The following is a 21,706-nucleotide window of genomic DNA, read 5'->3' on the forward strand; positions in this document are numbered from 1 at the left end:
CAGATGCAACTTTATAATGGCCATCTAAATAATGTTAATAGATGAACTACACAGTATTTATTGGCTTTTTAAAAAAGTCTTTTAAACATCAGTTGCAACTTTACATAAACAGTTGCTTAATAAATAGTTTATAAAGAATTTAGTTGTTTGTAAATAGTCAAATAACTATTAACTAAAGTTTAATTAACTCAAATTCGACCCTTTATCAATGATGGTGACTATAAAGTGTTACCAAGACTCTTAAAAAGCTTTACAACAAGGGAAAATGCCGGGTATTTGTTATTTATGTAAAATCATATGCATCTTAAAGGTGCACTATGTAGCTTTGGGAAAGAAATTCAAACTCGGAAAGGTAATTATTTACAATATTCTGAAATGTCCTCAGAACAAAATACGATCCCAAGAACGCTGTTTGATGCTAGAAATGTGGCACGGTCCAACAAATCTTAACAAAGTGAAATAATACAGTTTGTTTATTCACTTTATAAGTCATTAAAAAAAAAATCAATCAATAGTGCACCTTTAATGGTGATACATGAGAAGTGGGGCTCGGATTGAGGGAACTTCAGAGGAATCCTTCGTAAGGCGCGTTCAATCACAGCTAACTCTTTGATTAGCATTTCTTTTAAGTCTCTTAAGTGAAGTTGTCGCCTGTGACTTAACTGCTGTAAACACATGTTCACACCTGACGTCTTTGGCAGCCACAGACCCTCACATGGAAATTTTTCAGGCGGCTTCAGCGTTTTTTTTGCGAGTGAAACTGTCATTACGGGTGAGCCCGGAAAACTCTTGTCATATTTCCTTAACGAGCAGGGGTCACACCCCAGCTGCCAAATCCGAGGATTGGAGTCCTTGGATTTGCTGTTGCCTGGTTAATCTCATTACAAGAATGAATTAAAGGGAAAAATTGCTGACGACTTAGATGGAGCCCTGAGGAGGTCATATCAGACAAGACAGAAGTATTGTCTAGTCCTCCCTAATCCTCCCTCAACACAACAAACACATGCTGAAGCCATGTATGTTCTGTCGGTTACATGGAGCAGATTAGATTTTATGTGTCATAAGTGGAGAGTTGCAGGTTGTATTGATTTAGCTGTGGTGTCGTTAGCTCAAAAAAAGGATGCTGACGAAAAGGATAATGTCAACTCAAAATAAATATAAAGAAATATAAAGCGTAATGTGGATGCAACTAATCACAGCAGGCCGATTCATTATGTATTTTAGCATTATTTTCATGTTATTACAGAATCTGGGCTAATTATTAGGTTAATTATACAGATCTCAAGGCTGCTCATCTAATCGCATTGGCCTTTAGATTAATCACTTACTGAGGGATCAGCAGCCTTTTCTGCACTTTACTGCCTACAATATGCATGACGAGAGTTACCACTTGAGAGTTTTGCATTTTTATACAATCGTGTTGCAAATATTCAGCAACGTGCATGAATTTTGAAGTTGCGACTGCAACCACAAACTGAGGTATCAGACTCTTCGTATGTGAAACTCAGTAGATTATGTGCTTTTGCAAGAATAACTGCGGCGTAAATGTGACTAACGAACCAAATTACAACCTTAACAAATCAGTCATGTTGAAAGAGGAAGTTTTTAATTGACTTACCTTCAAGTTTGCAGCAGTAAACACAGCCTGGATCTGGTTTTGTCCCAAATAAGTTCAAAAATATGAAGAAAGAAAACCCTTGGCGAGCTCACAGGACCTGTCTCTCCACTGTCCCTCGTTCCCTTCCAACTAAATGGCCTCCCACTAACCAGCCAACTGGTCCGAGAGCAATCTGCTGCCAGCTAACTGCCTTAACTAAAAAAGACCTTTTAAATACCGATTCATTTCATCTCCATTAGATGGCCTTATCTCCTGCAGTAAGCCCTCCCTGTCCTGACATCACTGTGATCTCCCATCCAACTGCTTGCCGCACCTTGCAACTGAAGTGTAATTACTGAAGCAGCACTGGTCCTAAGCATGGAGTGCTAAACCTCTTTCAACGTTTACCTCACTAATCCCTTGTTAGCACTTTAGACCACAGTTAAGACACCTAAATGCTTAGCTTCCTTTTCCAGTTGCAAAATGGCCAACCCCTCTTTATCCGCCCTGCAGCCACATGCAGAGGAGCTACATGATGCTGGTGGTAGACTGCAAAAATCCAGCAGATCAGTCTTGTTTTTGTTTTTCTTCACATGTCTAGTTTGGGTGTCAGGGGTATTGTACTCCCCAGGGTGCCACAGGGTTTGACCCAAACATGCTTCGTGGTAATTTGCTAGAAATCCGACTAAATGTTGGACGGATCATCCTCTCAGACCTCTTAATCTGACAGTTTGTGCTCACCAACCGCTTACAGCCTGGGCCTGCACTCTTTTGAATGAAGTATTTTTTTAATGCATGGTGGGCAGTAAGGAGCGCACGATTGGCGGGCTGAGCGGTAATTTTGTTAAACAGCAGACGTGATAAGAAGGGTGGCAGCCAAGAGCTCCTGGAGAGTCGAGTCAACGTAGAGGTCAGCGCGAGCCGTGTTGTTTACGAGATACATACGCACACACTCAGGTGTACCGGGCTAAAACTAATGTAGTCTAATCCTGCAAAAATCCCTCCTTCATGAAGGTTATGATGTTCAGTTTTCAGGCAGAGTTCGTTGACACCAGGCCATGAGTCTAAGTACCCGCAATGCAGTTTCTCCCTTAATTTCTTTTATGATTATTTAACTTTAAATCAATTCAGTTATTTTTTATTTCCCAATTATCGAGAAGAATATGGATCTGTGGAGCCAGACGAACCTGCCAGCTCAAGTTTATTCAGTCAGACAGATCATACGTCTGGACCCCTCCCGTTCAGACAGATTTACCTGGTTTTATTGACGGGCCAATCACAACCGTTCATCTAATATGGGGCAGGTTCTGATACGATGAATGACACAGGTCCAGTATTGAACAGTCACATGTCACACGTCTCGCTGCTCTGATTGGTTGCAGGTCTATCCGATTGCGCCCAGTCTGCAGGTCGGTCGGGTGCAACTCACCGTTCGCATGAAACTCAGATCGAACTGTCCAACTAGGAAGTGCTGATCAAATATGAATCAATCTTCTGTCTGTTTTCAGAAACACATTTTAGTGTTCTGTCCAGCTGTAATCAGAGAAACTTCGGGACCAGGCCCAGCTCGCCAGCTGTTTTTGCAGCGACCAAAGCATCCAAAACATGATGTATTCCTAACCCTAACCATGTGTTTTTGTGCCTAAAACTGCTGAGAACTGAGAATTGCATCCAATTGTGTCTAGAAGCATTTTGGTAGGCGCCCATTGAAAACAAAACACCCCCTGGAAATTGAAAATGAAGGCTACAGACTAATATGCAGTTACAAATTAGTCTAGCCGTGCCAGGCTAGTAACCTCCCGCCAGGTTGCAAAAATTACTACGTTGTTACATACTACTTCACAACGTCAGCAAACTACAATCTTTTGGTGTGTTCCATTGCAAGTCAGAAGTTTGAAATTCAGTCATAGGGGGTATTTCTGACTTCCAATCTAAAATCGTTCCGCTGCATCTGCTCGGAAAAACATGGCGCTCGCTTCAAACGGGTGTTCGAATGGCAGGTATGTGAACTTCACAAACAACTACAGCAGCTGATTTAACAGTTAAGGGCACTTAAAAAAAGACAAGACTTCTTTTGAACACTGATCAACTGAATGAAAGTGAAAATGACAACTACAAATTGTATTTACCGCACGTTTCACAAACAAACACTATGAAGAAAAAATTGATGAAGAGGTATAGAGTAATTGTTCACCATGTGCGCCCCGTACTGCTGTGATGTCATCTGTGTACATGTCGGCGAACTCAGGCCATGTGGATCTTAACCGAGTTTCCGACTCAGGATTCTGTCTTGGATGGTCGTTTCGTTGCACTTTCCATGTCGGGGGTGGTTTATTCCAACTACCTCAGTGCAATGGAACGCACCATTAGTTTTAATTGTTTTCACTGAGAGACCCCTGGTGGTAGAAGTTACATACTGTGTGTTTAATTAGAAAGTGCCAACAGAGACACAAACATTGATTGACACACAACAGACTTGATTTCTGCTGAAGGAACAAAGCTCTTGCTGAACCGAGCCTTTCTGCACGTGTCCCCCTATAAGTTCTGTGCATCCAGAAAGTGGATGGTCTGTGTCATGTGTGAGTTTCCTGCCTAAATGAGCTTTCTTTAAGAGTTTATTCCTATTGGTGAATAAACTCAATGTTCTTTTAGCAACACCTTTGTCAAAGTAGCCAGGGTGTGTATATATTTTATCTGCTCACAGAAAAATGAAGGTGCTGACTGGACCATTTTCAGGAAAGTTGACCCACCTGGTTCAACAAAGAACCAGTCAATGATCAGTCAATCACTAAAAATCATTTTTATTTAATTAATTCAATTATATACATGGTATTAAAAATGTCCAATGAACCAATTGGCCCAACACAAAACACCATATTAAAATATACTAAAATTCTGTAAACATAAATGAACATTTTCATGAGCGTCCCCTACAAACGTGGTGAGCTATAGCTAGAGCAGCTGTGTGTTTGTCGGTTGACAATTTTTTACTGAAAAGAGACTAATAAAGGACTTAGGAATTAAGAGAACTGAGCATTAGGACATCTAAACCGCTAATTTAAGAGTCTCCTGGGTGTAAGCTTTTTATAAGGGATTTCTGTCCGTCTTGCTTGCACTCAGCATTATAGAGTCACAGTGAGGCGAAGGGATCAGAGCAGGTTTAACCTCGAGAAACAGCCCCGGCTATAAACTCACTGGGTCAGTATAAACAGCCAACACCGTCCATCTTCTAATTACACTAACAGTCTGGTCTCCGGATCACCAGCACGTCCTGCGTTCTTCGACATCAACAAGAATGACAACTGTGCCAAAGCTGTAATCCCTCAGAGATGGAAGCATTACGTCTTTTATGCTTTGAAAGCTTGTTTAGGTCTTGATTACCGCGAGATCCCAGGTAGTAGGATTCCTCAGGATCAGGAATCCCTGAAATAACTGGAAAAGCTTCAGGAAACACCAACGGACACAGTGAATGTCTTATATGAGGACTTGCTCAACAAATACAGTGAAAATGTGCTATTTTATGTTTTATCATCATTAATAAATGCAGAGAAGACATCATTTTGCATCATTCTTGATTTCAAGTTTAATTTCTCTTCTTATCAAGGAAATGAAGCTCTTTTAGTGAGATCCTTGAGGTAAAGTATAGGCAGGCACTCTTCTGCTGAAGTAGCAGTCTGCATCGATAAAAGAAGAACATCTTGTTCTGTGTCTGTGTCTCAGTCTGAAGTGGGCTGATCTGAGGCAAAGGGACTCCTGCTGCAAAATGTTTTACCATGTGCTTCGTAGAAAATGACAAAAGAATTAGAAATGAAAAGAGAAATGATTAGCAGAGCCTTTGGTACAATATCTAAGGCTGTTAAATATAAATCACTGGAGTTGGCATCACCTTTATCATTGGATTCATTTATCATTGGATTCATTCATTAACTGTTGAGTCTGTGAGGTTGTGCCAACTCTCACACACGAGACACTTTTCACACGCTCTCACGCCACACGCTCCGTTTCTCCTGCAGTGAAAACCAAATTTATGACTGATAAAACAGGACAAGACAGCATCACAACAGCAGCACAGTGCAGCAGAAAGTTATTACAAAGCGACAAAGATACAAATATGCAATTTATTCCCATGCATCCTGCTCAGAGTCATCTCAGTCAGCATCTCTGCCTGTTGTCTGGCACCGACTGACCCAGGCAGGAGGAGCAGTAAGGTGACGCTCGTGTCTCTGTCGCTCTTTCTCATGTTTTTAGGTTGGTATGCCGAATGCAAAATCATTGTGCTCATTACAGAAATCTAGTATTATAACAAGTAGAAGGAAGCCTCATGAAAATCCTTCCTGAAAGAATATTATTATACACGTTAACCATACCTTAATTTACATAGTCCATTTTTTCTAAATCAACTAACAGGATATGAATAATTGTTAGTTCTCCAAATATTTGCTTGAATTGAAACAGCAGCCGAGGTCTGTGTACTACAGTAACCTGTCAATCATCTCTTTGCTATCAGAGGCCTCTTTAAACACCAAATATCATGTGAACAGGTGCCAATTCTCACGTCATTTTCTCAAAACAGCCTCACATGTAAACAGGCAGGAGGGGCTGCAGGAGACACGAGACTGATCTATAAAAACACCATCACAACTCAGAGCTTCACTGTTACCCAGTAATACAGGTGAGCAGGAGGCAGGTCTGAGTCTCTACTGGAGTCTCTTTGTGTGAATGTCTAAATGAATTAAGATTATTAATGTAATTTTAAAAAAGTACAGTATGTTTTCTTCTCTCTGCAGGTTGTGAAGAAAAGATGAATGCCATCCAGGTGATTTCCCTCGCTCTGCTGTCCGTCCTGGCAGCCAACGCTCAGGTCATCATGCCAGGAAGATGCCCGAAGCCTGCACTTCAGGAGAACTTTGATGCTGCCAGGGTGAAAACCAAACCTTTGTTTTACTTTAATACAGTCTGTATTTAATATTTCTATTCAAACTAGGCCATCGAGATTGACAAATTATCCCACTAAACATAAATTACCACGGACAGTAACTTAATTTCATGCTCTTATATCCGTCACGCTTCCTCTGCAGTACCTCGGTACCTGGTATGATATCCAGAGACTCCCACACAGCTTCCAGAAGGGCGAGTGCAGCACTGCCACCTACAGCCTGAAGAGCCCGGGAGTCGTTGGTGTCCTCAACAGGGAGCTGCTGTAAGTTCTCCACCCGCATCCATCATGAATCTGGCAAGAGTTTTGTCATTCGGTCATGAAAGTGTATGTTTTTTTGAACATACAAGTATAGTTTCCATATATGTGGTTTTGTTTTGTGTTTTTTGTGTTAATTAAACAGCGTTATGACAATATTTTCACTTTGTAATTACACATTACACTGATATGTGAGTTGTCACAGGCTTATATTGGAATTGAGTCATCTTCATAGTATTATATGTATTTTTATTCTCTATATATTGAATAATATACCAGTTATTGTCGTTTTTCATATATTGTTCATCATATAGTGATAACCATATATTTCTAAAAAATATATTATCTAGAAATATATGCAAAGTATGTTTTAAGTAATAGATTTTTAAATACATATCATTACAGTATAATATTGTATGATGATATATTGGCATATATTGTCAAATACATGTGAACTCCTTCTATATTTAATTGTATTTTTAACATATTACATTATATTTTTCAATATATGTCAATATAAACAAACATTGCTTGTATCATCTTTGATTCCTCATAATATAATGTTTTTTCAATCACTTGCACTATGAAGTTCAACTGATTGATAAATCTGGTGGTAAAGCTATCAGCTTAAAGAAAACATTTCAAAATAGGAATATTCTCCCAATAAATTACTGTAAATCTAAATATTTACAAGAGCTTGAACGGAGTCAGATGGTTTTTCTGCTGGTTGTCACTTTTTCTAATTGTATATTTTTACCATCTGTGTTTTGTTTCAGTGCTGATGGGACCATTAACTCCATCAGCGGCTCTGCTATAGCTAAGGACCCCTCTCAGCCTGCGAAGCTGTCCGTCTCCTTCTTTGAGTGTAAGAACCTCTAATTTAATACAAACGCACAAAAACACCCTTTCCAACTCTTTAACCTGCAGTTAAGCTTCGTCTTTAACAAAACAGTAGATGTAGAGCATTTTGAAAACTGACATGTATCAGAGCTAACATTTTACTTTACACCTGCAGACGCTCCCCCTGCCCCTTACTGGGTGCTGTCCACCGACTACGACAACTACTCTCTGGTCTACAGCTGCACCGACCTCGGCGTGCTGCATGTGGAGTTTGCCTGGATCATGAGCAGGCAGCCCACCATGCCTGAGGAGACCCTGGAGGAGCTGCAGGGCACCCTGTCCTCCATCGGAGTCAGAGTGGACAAGCTGCTTTCCTCCAACCAGGATTCAGTTTACTGCAGCGCCATGCACCAGTAAACAGACTGAGACAGACCTGATTGAGCCTCATGCAAAGTCAATGCAATAAACTTATTTAAACAGCACTGCAGGTTTTTGTGACTTTTATTTGGCCTCTGTGGTGATGTGATGTATTCATCAATATTGATAACTGATTGTTTTTTACAGTGCTGTTTTTGCTTCCCTGATCCTGTCCTTAATGACCCGTCTGAAGTGCCTGCTTAACAGCAAATGTAATATGCCGTTAAATGTAAACCAGTAGCTTTTCTCTATACTCTTCATTCATTTTTCAAGTATTTAAAGTATCGTTAACCGTCTACTTACGCTTGTAACCAAATCCCATGCAGTGTAAGTTGCATGTTATTGTATAATTAGCGACGATTTTTCATTTTTTGGCTGTCAAATGCATTAGCCTCACTGCATGCTCAACTTTAAAAATCAAAATCAAAGAAGAAACCGGTGTTATACCATCAAAGAAAGCACATCCTTCTTTACTTTAGGTCACCTCCATTTAGCATTTATATACAAGCATTTGATTAATAGTAGTAGTAGTAAAGTAAGCAGATATAACTGTTTATTTTTGTATTTATCAAACACTATAACTCCTTCTGTGGACGCCCATCAGTGGAGGCTAAACAGATGACATTAGAGTAAATGTTGTAATTGTAATGATATAAAATATGTTTTCATAAGAAGTTATGGTTACTGACAAATACTTTACATTAACACTTAAAATGTCCTTATATAACTTCTAACACTTGATATGATTGCCGCTCTCCTCAACTTTAAATAATTCATTGCTGTTTTAAAATTAGACTGTACCTTGTGTTATTTCTGCCTCCTGAAGACTGAAAGTTTTATATTACATTTATAAAGCTTTTTCTCTGCTCTGTACCTGACAAAGAGCAGATGCACTCACACTTTTGACAATGTGCTTGGCAGTAGAGGAAGAAGTACTCAGATCTTTACTCAGTTAAACCAGTGATACCACCGTGTAGAAACTCTCTTAGAAGTTAAAGTCCGACAGATGCAACTTCAATTAAGCCTGCAATTCAGTTTAGCATCAGCTTTTCAACAAACCTGAAAATATTCCTAATCTTTCATATATAATTGGTTTTATTCTAATTTTTGAGGTCAGCAATTCACCTCACTGTCAGATTTTCAACAAACCTTAAAATATATTCCACATCTATCATACATGATAGGTATAACCCCAGTTTTTAAAGCCAGCAATGCAGTTTAGCGTCAGCTTTTCAAATAAATTTTATCTATATAGCCCAAAATCACAATCACATTGCCTCAGTGAGCTTTACAATCTGTACAGTGAACGATATCTTCTGTCCTAAGACCCCTTCCTAATCTTATATATATGATTTGTATTATTTCATATCTTAGAGCCAGCGATTCAGTTTAGCGCCTGCTTTTCAACAAACCTTAAAATATTTCACATTTTTCATACATGATTGGTATTATTCTCATTTTAAAGTCAGCAGTGCAGTTTAGCATCAGCTTTTAGTATCAATTTCTTTGTTTCATTGTCATTCAGAATAAGCCCGTATAGATACGTAGACAAAACACACCACAACATACATTTCTTTCTACAGGTTTACTGCTCTGTCTTTGACAACATAGACCAGGCGAGACACATTTCATACAGTACTGTGCTACGTCATAAATCCAGGTTGGCCTTTCAAACAGTCCTATAGGTTGAAACAGGAGTATCTCTGTTTACTGCTCCATGGCCCTGCAGTAAGTCTCATCATGGACGGTGGAGACCATCTTGTCTGGATTGACTCCGATAGAGGACAGGATGCCGTGCAGCATCTCCACAGTCTCCTCATTCAGGGTGGGCTCTCTGCTCAGGATCCAGGAAAACTCCATGCGGAAGAGGCCGAAGTCGGTGCAGCCGTAGACCAGAGAGTGACCCTCGTAGTCGGAGGAGAGCACCCAATAAGGACCAGGGGGAGATGGTACTGGAAAGACAAGTATGAGAGTCAAAGCAGTGGGAATATTCTGCACACACTTAGCTGCTTACAAACACTGATCTTGAATGTTAGAATATGTTTGTAATGACTGAGACTTCTTTACTATCATCGAAGGAGACCTCAAGCTTGGCAGGCTCAGCGGGGTTCTTGGCCTTGGCAGAGCCGACGATAGAGTTAATAGTTCCATCATCACTAAAAAAAATAAATCAAGAAAGACCTTTAATCAAAACAGTTGTGTTTATCCTTTCACATAGTCACATTTTTGAAGTTCCACCGAATCTTTTATTTAAAGTGAGACAGCAAGTGAGTAACTGTAGTTCAAAAGACATTATGACTTTAAGTAGTACTTCTTTTTTTAAAACAAGTAGGAGTATATTCAAACCATCAAATCAAACATTTTTGACATTTATGCCGCATGAACTCACAGCAGCTCTCTGTTGAGGACCCCGATGACACCAGGACTCTTTGGGCTGTAGGTTGCGGTGCCGCACTCGCCTTTCTGGAAGGCTGTTGGCAGCTTCATGATCTCATACCACTTACCAACATACTGCAGAGGAAACACAGGATTTCACTCACAAAAACAACGAATGTGCTGGACATTTAATAATTTCAAGTCAAATAATGACGCTTTGGGATTGTAGGACGGGTCGGCCGCCATCCCAAAGCATCAGTTTTTGACGAGTTGGGACTGAGACTCAAATCAACTTTTCTTACAAATAGCACCTTTAAATTTCATGCTGTATATGACATTGATTTGTAGCAAAGGAACGATAAGAAAAAAGAGTTGGTATTCACCCTGGTAGCATCAAAGTTTGCCTGAACAGCAGGTTTGGGACATTTGCCGAACTTCAGGAACTGAGCGCTGGCTGCCAGAGCGCACAGCAAAGTCAAGGAAATCACCTGCATGGCCTTCATCTTCTCACCACAACCTGCAGGGAACGAAACAGCATGATTATTAAAACAATCAGCTTTACGTCAGGAGGTTGGTCCTGAACTGAAATAAAGAGGAGTGATGGCTGCAGTCTGCTCACCTGAATGTAATCAGAGGTACTACCTGTGTGAAGGACATTCAAGGGTCTTTTATACATCTGAGGACCTACAGCCTCATCATTGATCCCAATCTTCAGCCCCTCCTGTGTGTTTACATTTAGAAGTGTGTGATGAGGAGGTGGAGGGAGTGTGAGAGTTGGCACCTGTTCAAATGACAAACAGGCTTCTCACTTTCTTTGTAGAAGTTTATCTCATTCATGCATTTTCCCTTTCATCCCAATGAACTTCTTTTCAGTATCATCTTTTGCAAAAGGAATCAAGGCTAAAAACCAGCATGATGAATATAAAAAAAATTTACAAGTACGATAAATAATAAACACCAACAACATCCAAACATTGCAATAAAGATCAAATATATTTTCTCCCCCCCCCCCCCCCCCCCCCCCCCCCCAAGTGCTCCGATAGACAGTAAACTAGTATCACAGCAGCCAGTTCCTACGGCCATGCTGATATTCTTTGAACCAAAGACATGCATTTTTCATTTTCTGGGCTGAGGAGGCCACATTTCTCTTCTTGGGTTTGTCTGACTTTAAAATTAGTAGCTGCTTATTTGCATGGCTTAAATATTTAAAATGTGTATGCATGAATGATCACCCAGACTTTAAATCTTCATTTAGTGATTTAAAGAAATACCTTGTCCTTACCTGCTCACTTCTAGAAGAGAAGATCAATACCGCTCTCTTGTCTGTATGTTAAAGCTACAGCTAGCTCCCAGCTGGTTTAGCTTTTGCTTAGCATAAAGATTGAAAAGGGGGGGAAACAGTTAGCCTTGCTGTGTCTAAAGCTAACCAAATCCACCTTCCAGAACTGCTAAAGCTCTCTAAACATTTAATCCATCCAAAAAAAAGGCAAGAGAGACTCCTGTATTTTGCTGCTAGCCGTTGGCTAAGAAGCAGCCCAACACAAACACTCAAAACCACAAATTATCATTTTTACTTTGTAATGTTGTACATTTAACAAACCACACGTCAAGTGTTAATGAGTTTTTAGAGTTGTCTGAGCCAAGCTAGCAGTTTCCTACTGTTTCCAGTCTTGATGGTAAGCTAAGCTAACTGCCTGCTAGCTTTAGCTTCATATTTAGCTGCAGGACAAACATGAGAGTGGCGACGATCACTTGGAATTCAATACCACTGTCATGTAATGCTACAGCTAGCAGCAAGCTTGATTAGCGTTAGATTACAGATTGGAAACGGGGAAACAGTTAGCCTGGTGGTGTGTCTAAAACTAACAAAATCCATCTGCCAGCACCTTAAAAGCTCACTAAAAGTTGCTTCTAGCTTCTTGTTAAGCAGCAGCCCAACACATAAACAACCATAAAATGGTTACAGTAATGGTTTTGTTCAAATTACATGAATATGACTTTCTCATCAGAAAGCTCGGTAAGACAGCAGCAAAGCAAAAGACCACATTAAGACCTCGTTTCAGCCGACAGGGAGATGCTGGGACATTTTCCAGCTGTGTTTGTGGCAACATAATCAGGTATTTCAAGGCAAAATATGATCTTTTTTCTGATCCCAACCAACTGGCTGCTGTGCCTGAACATAACCAGACCAAAACACAGTGCTGCCACATTAAATTGACATATCCAACATATCCATGGTTTGCAGAAATGCACAGTGCCTGCGTTTATTGGTTGTATTTTTCTTTTGGATTTTTGAAGACGTAACAGCTGTAACACTGGCTTTTACCAAGAAGGACACCACAGAAGACAGTCTGTTTTTTATTAATAGCAACAAACAACATACCTACAGACTTCCTCACCGTCACCAGTATCAGTCTTTCAATCTTCAAACACAAGAGTCCGAACATAAGAATGGTGTCAGGTGAACATTAACTGCACCTCACTGCTTTTATAGACCTAGGCTTTTCCTCTCAGAGCTTTCTAAAGCACACACAGGTGTAAAGAAAGATTAATTAGGCACAGGTGCATGTGTTTTTCTTGATACACCGACTCCCTCAGCTGCTCTCTCTGCCTCTGGATACACTTTAAATCCCTGGCCTGCTTTTTACAGAGAGCCGTGAGGGCTTTGGAAACCACTTGCAGTGGAAATGGAAAACGGTGCTCTGGAGGAGACGGAGAAAACATAATCAGATAAATGGCTGCACGACACAAAATTCTCATTAAAAACATTCAACATTTAGACCTCATTATAAACAGGAATAGAGTCATTACTGGTCAGAACTGCTGCATAGTGTGATAAACAACTGGTTCACTTGTTGAATTTTAATTAGCTCACTATCACTTTCAGTGCATCACATGAATCCCCATTTCTGTAGCGCTTGGCCCACTTATATAGTAGAAAATAAAGATGTTGTCTCTTAATAATACAAGTTTGTTTTCATGCAGCGGTTGCACGGTAAAAAATATGTTTATCTCATAAGATGAAAAGTGTTTTTCAAAGCTTAATCCAAAACACTTAGAGGCAGATGTGCCCTCTGATTCAAAGCCAGTGTTTTAGTTTGTCAGAGATAAAAAGATCAACCATTTATTTCTTGTGATAAAGCCAGTTAAATAGAAACAAAATTAATTTTAACACCATGGCACAGAGGGATGAATGTGCTGTTAGTAAAGTCTATAGTCATAATTGATTCTGAATTGTTGACCTAATTGCTAACACCATTACGCTAACAAGCTCACCAAGCTTGCAATGCTAATATACTGATGTTAAGCAGGTACAATGTTTGTTGTGTTCGTCATCTTAGTTCATGGCAACCATCCAACAGTTGTTGAGAAATTCACAAATGTGAACCTCATGGTGGCGCTGGAGGAAAAGTCTGAGGATCATCAGACTCACAGATTCATCCTGTGAGGATCATGAATGTCTTTATTAAGTGTAACAGGAATCCATCTAATAAATGTTGTGAGATTTCAGTTTGGACCAAAGACCAACAGACCACTGACATCACCACACCTGTGAGCCAAAACACACAAAAAAGTAGAAAGCAAAGCCTCATTTTTATTCTCAACCTAAATTCCTTTGATACTAAACAACACTCACGTAATCTTCTTTCAAAATCAGGTGCATTAATCTCGGCCGCAACATAATCTGCAACTGAACTGAATTGTTTTGGATGAAAGGAAAGTCAATGAAGGTCGTTCAGTGGTCGTATCGATCCTCAGTGGATCATGTTGTTGCACTCAGGTGGGTTTTCACCTGAGAAATGACCTCTGACCCTCCAATGTGACACATTCTCAGGCATGTTTGAACAAAAACGTGAAAATAAAGGCAACAGGATTGTTATCTTTGTTAAAGGATAACCACCGACTGTATCAGCTTAGCCAAACACTCACCTGCAGTCAATGTGGTGATAACACTAACTAAACGCTTATAGTACCTATTTAAACATACCATACTTCATAGAATGCATATTTATTATTCTGAAGGAAGAAACTGTAGTATTTCAGCTTACAATTAGCTTTTTTTAAAATGTCATATACTACGTTTGTTACTTTCTGAGTCATAGGTGTGCTCAGGGAGCCGTGCCTGTGGTCAGTATTCAATCTAATTATAAGCAGGTCTGTCAGTTCCAGTCAGGTTGGAAGTCTGCGCTGTGTTTCACATTCAAAAGGCTGAAAGAAACAACTTCAAGGCAGTTATTTCACCTTGCTTTGCTCCTTTTTTCACTCTGGTGAGCAAATCAAGGTCAACAAAAATGCCTTGAAGAGCGTTTTCTCTATTTTCTTCTAATCTTTTGGACACCAGGCAGGTTCCTCGGCTGGCTCAATGGATTTTTTTCTAACATGAAAAATGTCAGAGATTTTAAGATCATTCTCTCTGAGAGATGCTAATCACACAGCCTTGTTTGTGAAAACATGTACATGATAGATATGTATTCTTTGTGTCTGAGGCCTTGATGATTGACAGCTGCGTACCTTCTTTGCATGTTGTTCTCCATCTCTGTAAATTTCCTGTTATCATCCTCCTGTTTGACAAAATGATAGTTTAGGTTGTACATCTTCAATTTGAAGTCAGACAAAACAGCATCAGCATCCTGAAGGAGAACAGACCTGTTTGTTTTTAACTTCTTCCAGTATAAATCAATCAAATGCAATAAAAAAACATGCTTTTCACATCGAGTTGTTGTTTAGATGGTCAGAATGTTGTTGATTCTCTCAGAGCTTGTCATGCTGTTGTTTGTGGTTTTGTTGTGTTAGTCTGTATTTCATCAAAAAAAAAAAAAAAACATATAATTTCTTCTCAACTCTACAATCACTTATTTTTCAGCGACAAAAACATCATTTTGACTAAAAATACCGTGAATCAATTTCAATTTAGCTGAAAGCTCACAGGTGGTGTTGTGAGCTCTGTTGTACGTCAGCAGCAGGAAATATTCTCAAACTTTGTGTGTGTTACAGCACATGTCATTTTCACCTACACATGTTTAACCTTCAGCGTAAGTGTGTGTTGTGTGCACAGGTGCCAGGAGCCCCAGCGTGACCCCATGTGTGGTGACTTGTGAGTCTTTCCTATAGCTGTTACATAAACCTGTCAATCATATATGTTACTGCAGTACATCCTTTAACGCAAGAAACATACATCGAAGAATGTAAACTGCTCTCGTACTCTGCTTTGTGTTTTGGATCTACTAACTCTTCCAATTCAACTTCCAGTCTGACTTTTCCCACTTTTGTCATAGCAGGACAAACAATGGTGTCACTTAAAGGTGCACTATGTAGTTTTGGAGAAGGAGAGAAAGATCTTCAAAGTCAGAATTAATGAGGTAATAATACAAACTCAGAAATATTTGTTTTTTCCATAACTGAATAAACAAGCTGTTCTCAGAGGAAAACAAGGTCCCCAGAACACTTCTTGAAGCTAGAAAGGTGGCATGGTGAGTTTGACAGAGTAGCTAATATGGCAAATGTAAATGGATAAAGCTTCCTAGCAGCTACAGAAGAAGATATTTTCTTCAGGATTTGGTAGAAAACCCAACAAAGCTCATAGCAGAGGGAACATATTTCACTCAGATTCATCACTTGGACACAGACCCAAATCCAAATAAATGCCAGTGTTGCTCTTCATCTGCTGGGTGTGTAAAACATGATTTTTTTACCGACTCATTAGCCTTTATCGACTTTATAAAGTAATAACATGAGCTGCCCCCCTGTGACAAATCACTCAATTAATGCAGGTTAAGGAATAGTACCTTTGCCTTTCTTCTTTTTTAAAATCCCAAATCCAATTTTTCTCAGGATTTAAAAGAGCAGTGTGGCCTCACAAGGCTACTACTGTCAAGATAAGCTGTTCAGGTGTGGGTGTGGGCACCAGGGTGTAGGTGTGGCTGGGTGTTTCCTGACAGGTGGGTCGGCGTGTCCACAGAAAAAGGAGGCTTTCCCACAGAATGGCTGTTGTCTGATTTAAGAATGTGGCACATGAGCAGTGATGGAAGGCATGGCTGAAAAAAACAGAAAAGAAAAACACAGAAAAGAGTGCCATCTAGAGAAACATCAAAGTACTGAGCATGTGTTGACTTCTCTCTGGAGGTGAAGTGAAACACAAAACTGTAAAGACTGAAAGACAATAAAACAGAAAGCCTGGTTGAATTTTCCCTCCACATGACTCTGGAAGCCAAAACTAAACGTTTCACGCATATTAAGTATTGGGACAGATTTTACTGAAACGCTCGCGGCTCACTCACTCAGTCTCTGCATTGTTATGTTCTCCTTTAATATTCCTTCGCCTTTTGAAATTTTTGACTGAGTAGGCCAGTGTGGTTGCTTCTTTCCTTGATCATACTGACCAGCCAGGCTCATTGCCTCCGTCCGGGCGTCTCTGCTTCAACCAGGCAGGCTTTGATGTATCTGGGCGCAGCTAACAAGTCATTCCTCTCTGAAGCGTATTAGCTGGAAATGGTGCCTTTTGATCTCTCTCTTGTTTAATTTAACCTTGTTGGTAGCTGCGGGGCTTTGTCTGAAAGCAGACAGCATTTAATGGTATTTGCATTTAATTGACAGTGTTTGGTGCGAAACCGTTTTGAGTGTCAAGCAGCTGTCGTGCACTGCACCAGAACATCTCACATATTCAAATGTCAGGCTATTGACTAAAAAAACTCATATTTAATTAGTTTATACTCTGTTTTTTTTTTATTTTATCCTGCAGTGGATTGGCTCATATTTTTGAAAATCTGGTTTTGTGTGTATGTTGCTGCATGTGTCTTAAACTTTTCCTGCGTACAGAATCACAGCCAGTTTTTCAAATGGATGAGCACTGATCATGTGCCAGCTTACTTTATTTATCTATGTGAGGATGTAATCAACAATAGCCAGGGGCAGGGTCATATGTTCAAATACATTTTTATGATCTTTTTAAGAATACTGTTCAAACTATTCACTATTCTACTAGCCATCAAATTCAAAGCTTTAACTCATTTCTGGTACTGGTAAAAAAGAAAGAAGAAAAACCATCCATCTCCAGAAACATGCCACACGCATCAACACTTGGTAAACACTTGATTTAGTGAAAATGATGCTCCTGGACTAGCTCCTGCAGTCTGTTACTAGCGGACTTGGCTTCTGTTTCTAGCAGATTTGTCAGCATGATGACTGACAGGATGAGAGTCAGCAGTCAGACTGGCCCAACACCAACACAGAGCGACGGAGAGGAGGGATTCTGCTCACAGCACACTGACAGAAACGTGTCGGACGAAGGTGGAAATATGTGAGGATGTGAATCATAGATGACTCAGAGTTATCAGCGCAGATAAATAAACCAGTGTTGGCCGAAATTTATTTCTTTTACCTTCCTTTATTTAACTTCAGCGAGCGCTCACACAGTTACACACATTTACGTTTTGAAGCTGCCCAGAGCAACCAGTCTGATCTGCTGACCACTGAGCAGCTCTCAGGATTTGTATCCAGGTGTTGGTGATAACAGAAGGACACATGCTTCTCTTTTACTCTCTCCACCTGCTGCAGGTCCATGGAGTGAAACTTTCTGGTCACAAACTCACTTCTCGCCTTTCCTGACGATGGTGCTTGATTAATAGTCGAGGGATCAACAGAAATGGATGTTTGCACCAAATTACATGCTCATGGGTTATAAAAAATTATCCTAGAGATGGATTAATAAAGTATGCCTCCTTCTTTTTTATTCAGACAACATTATTAAAGTCATTAAAGGTCCACTTTGTAAGAAAGTTAATTCTGACGTTCTGGGTTGGTTGGTCAGACCTGAATGAGACTTAATATCAAATCAATCAATCAACTGTCTTACAGATTCATTGTTGGGTTACTATGAATATCTGTGCAAAACTTCATGGCAATAGTTGTTGAGGTATTTCAGTCTGGACCAAAGTGGAGGACCAACAGACTGACACCACCTTCTCCAGAATCATGCCTTGTTGCCTGGCTACAGAGGTCAGAGTCTGGACTTGTCAAATGTGGAAGTAAACTACAGTGATGTGACTCGACAGAATATAATTAAATCAGGTCAAATCTAATTCATTTTGTGAATCCCTTTGTCTAACCAAGACTAAGTGGGGCAATTTCTTATTTAAACTTCAAAATAACATTAAAAATGGCGTCTATCTGTCGCTCTGTGTGTGAGGACAATGTGCATCTTTGCAACCTGAGATTGAAGAAATCCTCAGATATATAAAGAAAAACACTTTCCCACCCTTCTACAAGGCAGCAGAACATCTAGATTGTTTTATAACATTTCTCCTGGTATGTCCCCCATGACTCCACTTTACTAATAGTTTACTTCATGTCTGAAATAAAGCTGGCTCCACACAAAGACACCATTGATGACACAGAGTCGCAGTGCTGCAAAACCTCGCAGAGAGCAACGTCTCTAATTCAAATACCAGGATTTGTCTGAGGGAGAGAACGTATATCTGACCCACCGGGCAACAGAGGTGAGGTAATATATTTTCTTAACGTATATAAAAAAGCTTTTAGGACTTTTTGTGAGGATTAATCTCATTTAACAGCCTAAATTGATGCTGTATTTTCATGTGTTTAAATAAATTGTGTATGAAATGTAAAGTTAATATCTTGTTTTCTTCACATAATGCAGATTAAATGATTTTGCAGATGTTCAGTCAGTGACTCATTTGTATGTTTTGGATGACAGTCTCTTGCAGCTAACGACGGCTCGTCTCCATCATGAAGTTATCTTTTATTCTGGTGTTTGTGTTCATCCTCCCGATCATCAGGGCTCAGGTGCCCCACTGGGGACCATGTCCGGAACCAGCTGTTCAACCGGCCTTCACCCTTAAACAGGTACGAGCGTCTTTGTTCTGAATACGATGAATAAATAAACAGGCAGAGCAAAGGTGGCATCCAGTGATGTGTTGGGATAAAAACAGCTGTCCTTGTTCTCCTTGTAGCATTTTAAAAAGAGAAAAATAGACTAAAAACTGTCAACTTCTTTTGGTCATCAGATTTTGTTTTTTATGAATGCATCAGAACTGTCGGATGTATTGGGTTATATTTGATTCTTATCCATAGAAAATAGCAATTTATAATTAAGTTACTTATCATTATCTCCACATCGTTTAAAGGAACAGTTGAACCCAAAATGAAAATCAAGTCATTATCTTCTAACCTTCATGCCAATGGAAAATCAGGTGGGGTTTTGTCGTCCACAAAACATTTCTAGGGCTTTGCAACAAAACAGTTGCAGCATTCTCCAACAACTGGAGAGGATGGGGCGTTGTTTTAAATGTAAAAAGACAAGCAAAAAAAACATGAAATGGCTCCATACAGCTCTTCCTCCAAGCTTTTAGCTTAGCAGCTACAGTGAAGATTTTGGTTAAAGAACGTTGTAAATAACTTCTTTTCAAATCAGTATGGCATATCGAGGCTTCTGGAGACTCGGATCACGCCAGACGAGCTGTATGGAGCCGTGTCATGTTTTTTTTTTCTCCAGTTTTTAACATTTTAAAACACACCCCCAGTTGTTGATGAGAATGCTGCAACGCTGTTTTAGTGTGAAGCCCCAGAAATGTTTTGTGGACTACAAAACACGAGCTGGCTTTCCATCAGCACGAGGGGAACTGTTCCTTTAATAATGATCTGAGAGTAAAACATGAATTTATAATAAGCTAAGCTAAGCTAAAATTCATGTTTAATAATGTGTTTTTGTCAACAAATGAAACTCCTTTTGACTGCACACGTAATTGGAGACTGGTGTATAAACAGATAATGAATGATAATGTCGTAAAATGCAGTTGTACGTTACTATGGTACATTAACAAACATGTAAAATGCCATTATATGTGCCTCCCACATCATTATAGTGAGTTATAAACCTCAAAGTTGTAATTAAGTAAATGTGCTCAGGACACCTGTCGTACATTTTACTGACTCCAATAAATTATGTTGATTTATTCATCCTCTCTACTGACTGTTCTGAATTGTCTTTGAACTCGTGTGTGTTTTTGCCCTCACAGTTCATGGGGAGATGGTTTGAAATTGCCAAACTGCCAGCGCAGTTTGAGAAGGGCCGGTGCATCGAAACCAATTTCAGCTTGACGACAGAAAACTCCATTCGAGTGGTCAGCTCTGAAATACTGTGAGTCCTAGCTGCAATTTCTCTCAGCAAATGTGCAAGCAGGAGGTCATTTTTGCATGGTTTGTATTTCACATAATCCAACATGAAATTTAACTGTCTGGAATGACACAGAAAAGGAGACCTGAGGAAAATCGAAGGGACCGGAGTCATTGAGGATCTGAAGAATCCTGCCAAACTGGGAATAAGTTATTCCTACGGTGAGCCAGACATTTATACAACTGCCACTGTAATGTGTTGGAAAGTTACTCTTCACCTTAATGAACCTCATTATAGACGGATCACTTCTCTTTCTGTGTCAGATCAAGAGAAAACACTGTAGGTAATCTTATTTTGTGCTCCACAGTCCTGCCCTACACCCCTTACTGGATCCTGTCCACTGATTACGTGAACTCGGCCCTGGTGTATTCCTGCACGGATGTCCTGAGGCTCTTCCACGTCGACTTCGCCTGGATCCTGGGCCGGACACGAACCCTGCCAGACTCCACCATCGAGAAGGCCAAGGACATCTTCGCCGGCAACAACATCGACGTGAGCCGGATGATTCCCAGCAGGCAGGAGGGCTGTGACAAAACTCTCTGAGCATCAGTAGTGCAACACAAGATGGTGCTGTTGTTGACAGGAGGGAAAAGGATGATTCATCATCATCTGAGACATATTTGACAAATATTTCATGGTGATTTTGACGAGAAGGTTAGACCCAACTCAGTTACCCAGTTGTGTGTAGAAAGGAGTTTTTCAAGCCAATAAAAATGTTTGCAGCACAAAATAACTGCATGCCTCCACTGTTCATATAGTATAACCACCTTTTTATTTAACACACCATCACTGAGTTGTAATATTACAAGCTAAGAGTGATGTCTGCACAGTTTGAACCATTAAAGCTGTTCATGTAATCATTGAGAACAATGTTTGCTGTTTCATTTGCTGTAAAGAATAAATAAATAAAAATTATAATTGATAAAACTGATTATAACACAACCTGGAGACATAAAGCATCAAATTAGGGTCAATAAAAGTCAATGGAATTAACGTCATGTGATCTTCTTTGATTCTGTAGCTGCGTGTTTTTAATGAAATTAGACTGTATGAACATTAACGTGCAGTTCAGGATTTCTACAGATGCTGC

The 21,706-nt window shown here is 39.8% G+C and overlaps 3 protein-coding genes across 4 annotated transcripts; 2 read left to right on the forward strand and 1 right to left on the reverse strand.

Annotated features, from left to right (window-relative positions):
• Positions 1-6,398: 6,398 nt before the first annotated feature.
• On the forward strand, positions 6,399-8,048 carry LOC141017287 (apolipoprotein D-like). Its single transcript, XM_073491955.1, has 4 exons — positions 6,399-6,518; positions 6,676-6,797; positions 7,568-7,656; positions 7,807-8,048. The coding sequence occupies exons 1-4, from the start codon at positions 6,399-6,401 to the stop codon at positions 8,046-8,048; spliced, it is 573 nt and encodes a 190-aa protein (XP_073348056.1).
• A 1,570-nt stretch (positions 8,049-9,618) lies between these two features.
• Positions 9,619-12,919, reverse strand: LOC141017212 (apolipoprotein D-like). 2 transcript variants are annotated; one of them, XM_073491863.1, is made up of 6 exons: positions 12,812-12,919; positions 11,044-11,205; positions 10,808-10,941; positions 10,438-10,559; positions 10,116-10,204; positions 9,619-10,000 (listed from the first exon to the last, which is right to left on the reverse strand). In XM_073491863.1, exons 3-6 carry the CDS (start codon positions 10,925-10,927, stop codon positions 9,756-9,758), a joined length of 576 nt encoding a protein of 191 aa, XP_073347964.1. In that variant the 5' UTR covers positions 10,928-10,941; positions 11,044-11,205; positions 12,812-12,919; the 3' UTR covers positions 9,619-9,755. The 2 variants fall into 2 exon arrangements, with proteins under 2 accessions (XP_073347964.1, XP_073347963.1); XM_073491862.1 differs by having other exon boundaries at positions 12,808-12,919.
• Positions 12,920-19,169: 6,250 nt separating this feature from the next.
• Positions 19,170-21,159, forward strand: apoda.1 (apolipoprotein Da, duplicate 1). Its single transcript, XM_073492031.1, has 4 exons — positions 19,170-19,286; positions 20,459-20,580; positions 20,692-20,777; positions 20,924-21,159. Exons 1-4 carry the CDS (start codon positions 19,170-19,172, stop codon positions 21,157-21,159), a joined length of 561 nt encoding a protein of 186 aa, XP_073348132.1.
• Positions 21,160-21,706: the final 547 nt, after the last annotated feature.

The sequence above is a fragment of the Pagrus major genome, chromosome 21 (assembly GCF_040436345.1).
Source record: "Pagrus major chromosome 21, Pma_NU_1.0".
Classification (NCBI taxonomy): Eukaryota; Metazoa; Chordata; class Actinopteri; order Spariformes; family Sparidae; genus Pagrus; species Pagrus major.

Coding starts and splice junctions, on each gene's coding strand:
- LOC141017287 (XM_073491955.1), top strand. CDS start 6,399: ATGAATGCCATCCAGGTGATTTCCCTCGCTCTGCTGTCCGTCCTGGCA. Junction 6,519..6,675: donor AGAACTTTGATGCTGCCAGG/GTGAAAACCAAA, acceptor CTTCCTCTGCAG/TACCTCGGTACCTGGTATGA. Junction 6,798..7,567: donor GTCCTCAACAGGGAGCTGCT/GTAAGTTCTCCA, acceptor GTTTTGTTTCAG/TGCTGATGGGACCATTAACT.
- LOC141017212 (XM_073491863.1), bottom strand. CDS start 10,927: ATGAAGGCCATGCAGGTGATTTCCTTGACTTTGCTGTGCGCTCTGGCA. Junction 10,560..10,807: donor CAAACTTTGATGCTACCAGG/GTGAATACCAAC, acceptor TTTCCTCTGCAG/TATGTTGGTAAGTGGTATGA. Junction 10,001..10,115: donor TGAGGTCTCCTTCGATGATA/GTAAAGAAGTCT, acceptor TTGTCTTTCCAG/TACCATCTCCCCCTGGTCCT.
- apoda.1 (XM_073492031.1), top strand. CDS start 19,170: ATGAAGTTATCTTTTATTCTGGTGTTTGTGTTCATCCTCCCGATCATC. Junction 19,287..20,458: donor CGGCCTTCACCCTTAAACAG/GTACGAGCGTCT, acceptor TTGCCCTCACAG/TTCATGGGGAGATGGTTTGA. Junction 20,778..20,923: donor GGGAATAAGTTATTCCTACG/GTGAGCCAGACA, acceptor TGTGCTCCACAG/TCCTGCCCTACACCCCTTAC.